The 12,950-nt window shown below is 38.9% G+C and overlaps 1 protein-coding gene across 2 annotated transcripts in view; it reads right to left on the bottom strand.

Moving 5' to 3' along the window:
• rgs7a (regulator of G protein signaling 7a) overlaps positions 1-9,292 on the bottom strand; it is a 51,315-nt gene extending 42,023 nt beyond the window's left edge. For both annotated transcript variants that reach the window (XM_067610436.1, XM_067610435.1), the window contains exons 1-2: positions 9,037-9,292; positions 7,948-8,066 (exon numbers count right to left, since the gene is read on the bottom strand). In XM_067610436.1, the coding sequence (XP_067466537.1) occupies positions 7,948-8,025 (78 nt within the window). In that variant the 5' untranslated portion in view covers positions 8,026-8,066; positions 9,037-9,292. The remainder of the gene's footprint in view (positions 1-7,947; positions 8,067-9,036) is intronic.
• Between the last annotated feature and the right edge of the window lie 3,658 nt (positions 9,293-12,950).

Below are 12,950 nucleotides of genomic sequence, written 5' to 3'. Positions count from 1 at the left end.
GGAGGTAATCATAGATTTGAGAAGCAATGACACTTTTCAAAAAAGTTAATTTTTGAAATTAGGAGAAATCATGTGGTTATAGCTCATGTTTCACTCAATGGATATGATTTCTACTTATCAAAAATGATTAATCACAAACCAAAATTATGTCTACATTGCAAAAATGCACCAATACATGTTAAAATGCCATTTTTTTTTACAGTGCATACATATCTAAAGTGCCTCACAGTTGATATCAGACTTATGCTACAGCAGATATGCTGTTGACTTGTCTTAAAGTACATGTCAAAGAGTCACTTACTCTGGGCTAAATGCAACTGGAGGTGGAGATATTTGGAGGGGATGCAAATGCAAAATGACAAGTAGACAGAATACCAAGTTTCTACAATAAACAGAAACACAGTGTCTAACACATCAGGACATAGAGACAAGCAGGCAAGTGGGAATTTATACAAAGTAGACGGAGTGTGGGAAGGAACGAGCTGTCACCAGAAACAGCTGGGGAGTGCATTAGAAGTAGAGACTGGACAGAGTTGAGATGCAGATGGTGTGTGCAGGGATGGAGGGTCAGGAGAGGAGGGACGGAGATATAAACAAGGAGAGAACAAGGACAGATAGATGTTTTGGGCAGATGCACAGACACACCCTGTTTATAATGAATACAGAAAAATACAGCAAAGAGTTGAAGTAAAACTATCTCGCTTTCTGTTTCCTTCTGCATGTTACCCCTCTAATTTTCTCTTTTTCTTTTCATTCCTAACTGAGCCTCTCTGTCCTCATTAAGATCATCACACTAGAGGCAGAGGCAGAGGATTCATTCACAACTCTGGCCAGGGTTCTTTTATAATCTTTCGCTAAGTGTTGACTTGGAATTAAATGACCAGACAGAGGCGAGGCCTGAGTCAGCCTCTATCTTAATGCCCAGGCTTCCTTAGACCCTTATATAACCCCAACAGACAGGACTAAAGGCTCCAGCTGTGGCATACATATACAGAGGGGAGAGCTTAGAGCAAGACGGGCCTAAGTATCTTTTCTGTCTTCACGGCGCAGCCCAAACTGTCACCCCGTGAATTCCAGTATTAAATCTTTTATGTCACCTCAGTGATTAGCACTGCAGTACAAGAAAAAACACATCAAGATTCTAAGTTGATGTAACAAAGTAGTTTTTCCTAAAAATGTGATTTTATCCTCAATGATTCCAATCATATGCAACTAAAATGCAAAAACAATTTATCTTCTCTCATAACATTTAGTGGCGATGCAGGAAATAGTGTGCCAGTCTGATTTGGATGGCCATACAAAGTGTATTCCTTTGATACTGAGGACTCAGGTTTGGAGCTTGGCTGGTAGTAAATGTTTAATAAAGTAAATGAATTTTGTCATGTTTAACCGTGACCATGGGTAAACATGACAGTAACCTTAGTGATGGTGCCTACAATTAACCATGAGTGTTAGATGAGACGATCAATACCACTCTCATGTTGGTAGTAAATAGGAAGATGGAGCCTGGAAACTGTTAGTTTAGCTTAACATTTAGGCTAGAAACTGGGAAAACAGCTAGTCTCAGCTGGCTCTGTCTGAAAGGAATCGAAATCCACAAAATCAAAATTAGTTTCCTGTCTTTCTTCTCCATCTTCATCTGCTTGCTCCAACTTCATATTCAACAGATAGATATGAGTGTAATTGATCTTCTCACCTAAGTCTCATAGAGATGCAAAAAGCATGTTTCCCCAAATGTCAAACTATTCCTTTAAATGCCACAGTTTATTATAGAAAAAATTTTTTGACAGTGAATGTTTTACAATAAGCAAGTTTTTTTTTTCCTTGGCAGTGCTGCACTGCTGAGTATAACAATGCCATTTTTTTAATACTACCAAAGGAAGGCACCGAAGTTGGAGATTTTTCAAATTTGTCACTTTTTTTTTTTTTTGTCTGATAATGAAAACAATTCTTGGCAGAAAAGGTTGCAGTGTCACTTTGATGCCTCTGGCCCCCTGCCCAAAACTGTTTATAGCTCCAACCAAAACGAGCTATAGGATTTAAATGCAAATTGTGGGAACAAGTTTAATAGTTACTAATTGTAACTACTTGCCAAGCTATCAAAGACAGAGTACTAATGAGTATTCAGCAGTGCCGTGAGAAAGAGTAACATTTAATTTGACTCTGATAGTGCCACCTACGGTACTGTACATATGTCTATCTTCTCTGTGTGTCTTGCCTTCAGTTTATTCTCGTCACATTATATTGTCTCTTTGAAGACCAAAAATAGAGCTGAGGAGAAAGAACTAGCCTCATAAAGAGTACTGCACGCATTCTCAAATTGTTTTTTTATCCAAAAAAAGCCCCCAGTCACTTATGATATTTGTGGGATGTATCAGTTATACATTGCATTGTGATAAGATGCAGCATGGTGGGTTATCTTAGCCCCCAGTAAAATGATGAGATACCAGAACTACACTACTATTGACTGTAGCATGTGTCACTGATCCCAGCCCCTCTAATTGGCGTTTAGGTATTGACGTCAGCAAATACAGGCAAAATGGATTAGTTTAAAACACACAAAGCCATAAATGCCAATTTTCCATCCAACAGTGACTGCCAAACACCCACACTTATTCTTTACAGTGTGTGCAAAAAAGAACATGCATGTTTTCATACACAGGAACAGAAATCGCCTGGCTGGCAAGCTGACATACAAAGAGCCCTACTTCACACACAAAGATTTCTCTCTGATCTGGCAATTATAAATCATCCCACCTCACCCCCTCAGTCCCTCTTTCTCTCTGTCTTACTGATCTTCTGATTGCAGATTGAGGGAAACAGGCAGTACAAGAACCCTTCAATCTGTCTCTTAACTGAGAAAAGCTGAAAATGTATTCAGTTCCCCCCACTTTATGGCTCATGAACAATGGAGGATGGCTGGGGAAATTGTATTGATAACAGGGCTGAATGATATAGGGTTTAAAAGATGCAGATTAGGCCTAGACTGAAAAATGCTTTCCAATGAGAAGATCTTCTTGCTGACTTTGGAGTAGTCAAAACCAACCTCATTGTATTTATAATGGCTGCAGTTCTGCATCATCAAACAACACTGTATTACCGTTGTGTTGCAGTGATGCACAGGAGATGGAAAGTCTTGTTCCTGCAAAATGATCTCTTGTACACAACCACTTAATCAATTGACAAATCAATAGCATGCACTAATACCTTTGCCCTCTTTGTTATTTCTGTTTGTTCATTACTTCATTACTGAGTCACATAAGGAGAAATGGTTCAAATCTCACGGTGCAACATCAGCACCCTTTTCAAAAGTGTGAGGAACAGAGTTCCCTGAAACTGAAAATGAAAGAGAGAAAAATGAAAACTCATCTTTCCATCTGGGAACTAAACAGTAGACAAAGTTATATGACATGACATGTCACGTAGTATTCGGTCATATGACCTGAAATAAGTTGCATAACTATGTTGAATAATGATTTGAAGCACATATTCATCAGGGATTTGCCCTTTTTTTTTACTATGTTTGTGCAGGAACTAACAGAAAACCCATGCGTGTATTTCATGTTAGTTTTACAAATAGCTACCTCAACATGACATTAAAGTGACAATAATTATACTTTATGTGAGATTGTATAGGACATTATCTGACATTGTTTAGTCATACTGCATCATGGTGAAAAGTGCAAGAACAATAAGAACAACAGACTCATACATTTGTTTTGTATCATTGTCATCTGCAGCAAAGACCAAGTTTCACCAGGGACCAATTACATCAGAGATGTACTGTATTGACATCTATGTAAGCACCAGAATGTAAAACAGTACTCTCTTGCATCAGCTGAACATAACAATAACAGTGTGGTACAATGTTGCATGTGCTCAGTGGGGGAAAAACAGGGCAGAAAAAACAATAAACATGCAGTATAGGATTAATGGCTCTACACAGAGACAGAAGCCAAACTGGCTGCTGGAAGAACAATTACTGGATGCCCGTCAGCAGCTCAGATGTAAGTAAGAGTGGGCTGGTGCCTCAGCTGTCAGATACTACACCACAGAGGAAGATCAGACTCCAGCAGTTACAGTGTACTATAAAAAAATATTGCAATCTTACCAATGGAGTCTTTAAAATCAAGAAATTATTTTAAAAAGTCTGCGTTGTTGGTAAGCAAATCAACTTATTTGAAACAAATTCTCAAATCAAGAGACAATAAAAGTTCTCCTTTTTTCTCCTTTTTAGAAGTAAAGCTGCAAGTGGAAGTTGTTGCTTTAGATTTTTTAATAATTTCATGTCAAGTCTGAATATATATCTCCATACATCTCCAAAATAACTGATGGACATGCACATTTTTGTTGAACAACTGTATTTGAAAGCCCCGTCGTTTTCATGCACAAATGTGGTTGGATAAGCAAAAGAAAAAAATTCAATCAAGAAATATCTCAACATTTTCTCCCGTGCAACATAAAACTTATGCAGGAGAACAGCCAAGGTGTTGTGCCATTTCTAAGGAAAAATGTGTTAAAGAATAGTTGAATCAAAATAGGTGAGGTTTTAAACAGATTTGGGAGACTGTTCATTGTGCTCATTTTAAGATTTTTGTACTGACTTAATAAAATTGTAAGACTGGTGAATACAGTAGATTTTCACTTTCTGAGGATGGAGAGAATGTAGACAACATATCCATTTTTTAATATATCTACGCTGTCTGTTAAATCTGTTCATTTTAATATCTATAATCGTCTGTTTTCTTTCCTCTCTCTTTCCCTTAACATAATCACAAGCAGTACACACCGACACACACACACACACAATCACGAACACACACACACAAAGCGCTGGCTGGTGAGAGAAGATGTTCCCTCCTCATCCTGAGTGGCTATGAACTTCGCCAGAGCTGTTTTAGGCTTGCATAAAAAATTCAACACTCTCTCTTAGCAACATTCGCCCTACATACGGCACACACACATGCTCATACATGCATCACAGCATTATTCATGCCACACACATGTGAGCAAGCATGAAAAAAACACACACACACACATACATTCTGCTGCATTTGATGATATAAGCCTGACACAGTTAGTATGTGAGCAACAAGACATCACAAAAGCTTTTATATGCTAAGTAATTATCTAGATTTTTAGACATGCAGTGCTTATCCATTAAACGTTTTATTGGTATTTCTTGATGAACTGGAGGAGTTCTGACGTCGTATTACTTGTTAGTATCTTGCTTGGATTCATATACTGAGTGATGAAATTTTCAGGGTCACCAGCAAATGTTGTCAATAAATCAATTTATCATGAAACCGGCTGTGTGTTACTTGTGCATGTGTGACTGCACATGTAGCTGTTTAAATGCTGCGCGTGTACTTGTGCACTTACATTTTTTTATATGCGAATGTACTGTTTGACTTTTGATACATCTATTTATGCACTCAAGCAAGGTGCTTGTGTGCATAAGTCCTTGAGGAAAACAGACATCTCTGCGCGCATCTCCACGGCAAGCAGGTCAACACCTCAGCTCACCCATCCATTTTCATTAGAGGTTAATGACAGGAGTGGAGGGGTGGACGGACCAGAGAGAAAGCAAGATTGAGAGAGTGAAAGGATATACTGTAGTTATGCTCCCAGTGGAAAGACTATCAAACCACTATCCACTGTCCTCAACCATAGAACTCCCTCTGCGCATATTACATAATCCTTCCACTACTATACACTGCTAGCACATTGTCAACTATTGAGTGGATGAGGACGGCATTTTATATAGTGTTTTCACAGTGTATTTATGATATCAATGTACAAACGGACTGAGCAGCAATACAGCCATAAAAGCATCTTTTCCACTTTAGAATTCAGCTCGTCTTAGTGGTCAGTGTGGGTTGCAACACCTCTGCCAAGTCATCTCCATCTGAAAAGAATATGAGGCACCTGTTCATCCTGGTGGTATCCACATGTCTACAGACAGTGCTTTTCCCATTGCAGTTTGAGTTAAACCCACTCCAGAAACACAATTTCATCCTCCCTGCCTTCACCACGTTCTTTCATTCCACAGTGTATCTAGGTCAGTCAGTGTACGGAGCCAAGCTGTGGCCATGTGTGGTCACAAAAGTGTGAGAAGTGAAAAAACTGCATGATGTATGACAGCTTTATGGCTAAGATATTAATCTGACCAAATACTTGAGGATAAGCAGCTCCTAACTGCCTCCTAATTTTGAAGAAAACAACATTTAAGTCTGTTTGCTCATGATACAAGCTGCAAAATTGCTTGTTCGCATACGTGGTTTTAAAGATCCTTTGTGGCATGATCGAAAAAAGCAGCACTCCCATATCACTAGCAGGAGAAAGGAAGAGACGTCACATGTAATTGAATATCTGGAAAGACCACAAGTCAATATTTTACAGGATACAACTGGTTTTCATGCCTCAGCATATTTTGATGCAACTTCATATTGAAATAAAATTCAATAAGAGCCATGATTTCCTCTACTGTCTTCACAAATAAAACTTATAAGGAATGACAAAACCAGTAACATTCATTATCCTCAATATTTGGACTACTTTATGAGCAATCTAGTTTAGGAGCCTGTTGTCTTGCTTGGGGAAGATCCTGAAAATTGTGACTTAGGAAATAGCAAGCACTCCTTTGTGCTACAAGCATAGCGACACTTCCAGCAAATCTTGTCCCACACTGGCAATAATATTGCCTAACACACTGTGAGTGCTATAAAAGGCCGTCAATCTATGATATCATGCTAAGCATATCCTCTTCCTGGTGTGCAGAAGCTGGCGCAGATGGAATGGGAGCATTCGCTGAAGGGTGAAGAGAATGAAATGGAGAAATTCACTCAATGCCTGAGTCATCCACAAGTAAGATGAGAAAATGATCACTTCATTCGTGTATCTGAAAGTGAAGTAAAACATTACATCGGACATCAGGCGGTGTTACATTCACATAAAACGCTCTGCTGTGATACTTTAGATCCCAATCACACTTAATTACGGAATAATGATACCTGGGGTTAATGATTTAGGCATCAATTTTATGTGCAAGAAATGTAACAAATACAGGATGGTTTATACTAAAACAGATCAGATAAATTCCCCAACTTTTAGATAACAATATCAGTGCTACCAGGGAACAAAAGCCTCTCCTGATGGTAGCAAAAGCAATTTTCAAAATGGCTTATTTGTAGGATAATCTTTAATGTAGCTGTTCAGGGAGAATAAAAGACTACAACCAAATCAGTGCACACGAGGAGCAGTGTACATACCCTCATATATCTATATTTCACACTACAGGTGTTAAAGTTTCGGTATGCAGCTATAATTGGACCTCAAGCCTCAAAGTAAACCAATGTGATCTTCCCTGCAGATTATTATTTCATTAATCCGTGTCATGTTTGGAGCAGGACTGGATTAAGGTGTCTCAGCAGTGGACCATTTCACTCCCTTCCCTTTCTCTAATTCTCTAATGGAGTAACAGATTTAACAGTAAAGAAATACACCACTAGCAGTGTAATGAACCGTGGTTAAAAAACCTGTGGCTTCCTCATTTCCATTAATGTCAGTTGGTTAAAACTCCATTCTCCGACATGTTAGCAATAAAAGCTGAAGGTTTAACTGCAGAATGTGTGCATGAATGTCAGGGTGTCTCACTATGTGTCAGTGTGTGCTTGTACATGTGTGTAAGCATGCTCTGAATCCACAGTGCATGTCATGCGTGTTGTGTGAGAAAAATTGCATGTTCTCTCCATGCCCTCATCAAACTGATGTAGTATTACGACTCTAAATCATCCATGGCACAAGAACACTGTCTTGCCATTAGTATTAGCAATTTCCATTGCACCGCTCATCGTCAAGTAAATTGATGCAAGAGACACACTTGCTCACAGTCACAAACACACACACACACATGCGCGCGGAGACTAAAAATAGCAGCTACCTTACCTTTCTGTACACTATCATGTTGGGGGACTCATCCGCTACCCCGTTGGTCCCCTGCCCACCGCTGTTGGTCTGTGCCATGATCCAGTAAGTAAATCTGCCACAGGAAATGTCAGGTGCTCCTGTTGTGGACAGAATGGATATTTTGGTTCATCAGATGAACAATGGAGCCTGAACGTGATTTGCCCTTACCTTGCCAAGAAGAGAACAATTTACATAACTTGTTGCCCGGATCACGTTTCAACATATTTGACATTTCCAAATAGAACAGATGTGCAGAGCTCCTATTAGACTACACGTGTTCACATTTCACAAGGTCTTGACAAGGACATTTCTTTTAAGAAAGGCTGTTGATTTTGCACAAGGTATGGTAACAGGCACGATGTGAATTCTCAGTGAAGGAGGCAAAAGTTCAACCTGAAAAGCAATGACAAGTAGCCTATCATGCAGGAGTACTATCATTCTTTTCTAAGATGATTCATTGTGCCCAAAAATCAACATCTGAAACAGTGATAACCTTTTACTGTTTGTTGACATTAAAGGATTCAGCAGCAATCTTCACGTCCTCCATGGCACCAAACTATAGATGCATCCTAAGATTGCATTGGCAAGATAAGGTGAGGTGAAGACCCGGACCCTGACAACGGTAGATGCAGCAAAACAACACACCGTCCCTGGAGGAGGTAGGCTACTCTACAATGCAGCTTAGATACACCCATTCAGTTACAGCAGCCATAGTCAAAACGTGCAAAACTGTGCAAATGTAACGGATATCGTATGCACGTTACAGCTTCACGATTCTTCCCTCTCCTTACGACACCCACACGACATCCTTGGGAGGGTTTAGTCTGCAATCCTAAATAGCCTATAGCATGCAAACAGCGAAGTCATGTAACCTGCTCTTAACATGAGGCCGTTAGCTCTACTATACTGTGTTTTTCTTACCACAATCCCCTGTCCGTTTCAGCACCTTGGACAGCTACCGCAAAACCGCCCGCGCCCGTTATCGGTCCCTCTCCTTAATCAAGAATAGCGCGTAAATACACAGACAACACAGCGACATCGGTCACCAGAGGAAAAGGGGGGGCTTACCTGAAAAAACGCGCAGCCCGCTAAAGGACTCCTGAATCTGTGCAGAGGTGGAAGCCTATCCCTTCGCGTTCAGTGTGTCAACTGGCAGACATAGGAATGCGAGGTTTATTCATTGGCAACGTGAAGAGACAGACATTCGGTGGACACTTGGTGTGGTACAGCTCTCTGTCTCTGTGTCTATCTCTCTCCTCTTCTCCAAACGATGCTCAGAAGCACGGGCGCGCCACCTCGGAGCGCCGTGAACGCGCATCGATCCATGACCAATCGCGTGTAAGGAATAAATTACAACCCGTTTAGGAGACATACAGCTATTTCCCCCCCTAGCTCATATTGTGCAGTGCTGTGCTGGTTCTGAGAGCTAGGTTCAAGATAGAGTAGACTCGCAGTGTATTAATATTTTAACAATTTCAATCTTAATCAAAGGTCAATAGGCTGTCAGTTTTTCATTTTCCATTTTTCTGAGGCTGGATAGGAAACTGTCTTGAATATGTTCCCTATATCAGACAGTGCTGTCAACGTAGCTGACCGTGAATCTGATAAATTCTTCCTTAAACAGAGGTGGAAAGTGGGCTACTATAGAACAATTCTGAGGTACTTGTACTTTACTTGAGCATTTCAATCTTATGCTACTTTATACTTCTACTTCAGTCCATTTCAGGGGGAAAAAAACCTACAAAATGTGATGCATTGCAGTAAATGCCCGTCATGCAGTGAATTAAACCATCCATCAGTAGGCCTATATAAAATCGGAAGAATTAGGTCCACCACACCTAGAAAAATAAAGTGCTTCTTACATATTAATGTATCAGTATTAATGATGCAGTGGTATATAATACTTTGAATGCAGAACTCTTACCTGTAATGGAGTTTTTTTTTACATGGTTGTCTCTTTTACTGAAGGGTCTGAATATGTCTTCTATCACTGCCCTTAAAATAGAATGAACGCCAATATAAAATTTGATAGATTACTTACACTCAAGGGCGAACCACTCCCAGGTGAGCCAAAACTCTTCTGATGGTGTATCAGTGGACGCAATCCTGGTGCTCCAGTCACAGTCAGTGAGTTGCCAACTTTTGCAGGCAGAGCACTCACACCAAGCTGGAACTGATAACTATATGTGCATCTGGTTTAAAAACTGCATGTCACACGTAGTCAGTGTATGAGATCACTGTCATTAGAGCAGTCTTTTTTCTCTGAGTGATGTAGTTTACATGTGCTGTAATTCATTGAGGCTTTGTGTTTTGCCATCATGTTTTTTTTTTTTTTTTACTTAAGCAACAGGATTTCAGTTTTAACTAAAAATAATTAGAACATGACAATGAACATAAATACTGATGCACAGTTATTGTACCTAATCAACTATTTTTAATTAACTGTCTTCCTCCAAATAATGAAATGCATGTAGATGAAAAATGAAGGAGGGGAACGCAATTTTCTTTGCAATACTTCAGCAGAATTTGAATCCCAAAGAAGCCAGATTAGCATTAATTTCATTAAAATTAATAGTTGTGGGAGCTGAAATTTAGTTTTTCACCTTAAGATAAAGTATTTCACTGAAAGTCAGCCCTATTTTAAAGCAATGTCTTTGAAACTGAGTCAGACACTGATTGCAAATGTATACTGAGAAAATGTTAAGAATTAGCTATGAGTTGTTGTGATTCAATGCACCCAGTGCTGAAGATATAATACCAATATATAGTTAATAAACATAAAATCTCTTAATTTGCTGCAATCTGTGGTTTCAAGGAATGCAGCAGTCCAGGCATGAAAGATGACAGATGTGTCCCTTCTCACAATGTACTGTACTCTATGTGTCTGTATGCTTATCTCCTGTCCAAAGGGATTTCCCCTTTGCTCTCTCAGGAGTTAAGCTCTGTGCAAGGTGGACCTGAACATTCAGTCCAATCAGTTTCCTTGTGAGCATCTGTTTTTGAATGTGGGGTGTGCATGTTTATAAGTCTGATTGTAGATGTTATTTTTATGTGTGTGTGATGAAAATTAAATAGAATAATAATAATAATAATAAAAAGAATTTCAATTATATATGCCTATCATGGATTTGCTGCTATAACAACTTTGAAAAGATAATAGTTTACTAAGCCAAACAGCAATAGATGTTCCAGCCTTTGAAGATACTGAATCAGCTGATGTGTGTACATTTTGAGCATTTTTATCCTTATCTCCAACCCCCACACACCTTCCTTCAAGACTGAGCCACTTATCTACTACTTACCAATATTTACTATTACTATATATCCTGTCTATACTGCTAATATCTAACCCATTCATATTTATTCATATTCATATTTATACTGCTTATAAGAGACCTATAGTGTATTCATATCTATTCATTATTTATACCACACTTATACCACTGTCTATACTGGTCATATCTCCTATAGTGTATTCATATTTATACTACTGTCAATAGTGTTTATATCTGATTTACAGTGTGTACATCATATTCTTATCATCCCTCGAGCTGTTTACTCTGCATTTCCTAGCGTTTACATTTCATACTGTTCACTGTCACTAGTGTTCACACTGTATATATCTTAGCATATTCATACCTACCTCCACTGTTCATTCTATTTATATATTATACATACTGTCTGTTCAATACACTGCACTGCACTTTACTGCTTCTTTTGCACTTCTGGTTAGATGCTAAACTGCATTTCGTTGCCTCAGTAGTTGTACTCTTTGCAATGACAATAAAGTTGAATCTAATCTAATCTAATCTAATCTTTTTCTAATGTTTTAATAATAATCTGTTTGTGTGTATAGCTTTTTAAAAACTGGTTGTGCTGCAATGGCTCACTCCTATCAGGAAGCCTGGATGCTTCCATATACACCTATCTCAAAGCTGGGAACTTATTTATAAAGTTACTAAAGTTACTTTTATTTAGTTCAAGTACTTCTTAAATGTACATTGTGTTTTTGAATTTCTCTATTCTGGTTTTACTGGCTCGAGACTACACTTGTAGAGGCACCAAATGATATTAGTCTGAATAATAATTCAGGAAAAATATCAGGCTGCACTGCTGGAATCTAATGCAGCCTTTGATACATACTTTATAAACAGGAAAACTTGGTATGGGTGTCTGCTAAAGTCCTCAGTTGGTTTAGGTCTCAGCCTACAACATGCAGAGTCCTCAGTTCCTCAGTTTGATTCTTGGACCTTTATAATTCAACCCTGTACATGCTCTTTCTAGGCCAAATCCTGCAAATTACTCTAAACTCATTATATGGATGCAACTGGATGCCATGAAATTTCCTTTGGATAAATAAAGACTAGACCGAGATAAATGTATTTGGCAATGTGTACAAAAGACTCAAAGTTATTGCTCACTTTGATTCCAGGTCTTTGAAGACTAGTCCAAGTTAGAAATGTTGGTCTTATAATGTGGACTCAGAGCTTAGCTTTAGCAGCCACATCACGAGCCACATCTGCAAATACAGTAGCAAGAATTACAACTCTTATGTCCATAGAAGATTAAAAGAAACTCATTCATGCCTTCATTTCATCAAGATGGCTTTGTGCAACAGTCCCTTGTCTGGTTTTCCCCACAGACCCCTGCAGACCCATTCAGAGTCCTGTTCTGAAAGCTCTAACAAGAAGCAGGACACCTGAGCACTTACTCTCATTCTTACATATTTACACTGGCTTCCAGGTAGTTAAAGAGCAGATTATAAAGTGCTGGTGTTGTTTATGAATGACGCAATGACTCAGGGCCAAAATACATTTCTATGCTTGAAAAATATAAACCTAATAGGCCACTTAGATGTTCAGGAACAGTGCCTCGAGTCAAAACCAAATACCATGTTGGATTTAGCTACTATCCTGCACACAGAATGAACCAGCTTCCTGATGACTTTAGCCAATTTCAAATCTAAATTAAAGACTTCCTTG

The sequence above is a fragment of the Thunnus thynnus genome, chromosome 14 (genome assembly GCF_963924715.1).
Source record: "Thunnus thynnus chromosome 14, fThuThy2.1, whole genome shotgun sequence".
In the NCBI taxonomy this organism is placed as follows: domain Eukaryota; kingdom Metazoa; phylum Chordata; class Actinopteri; order Scombriformes; family Scombridae; genus Thunnus; species Thunnus thynnus.
This window is presented reverse-complemented; position numbering and strand designations above follow the sequence as displayed.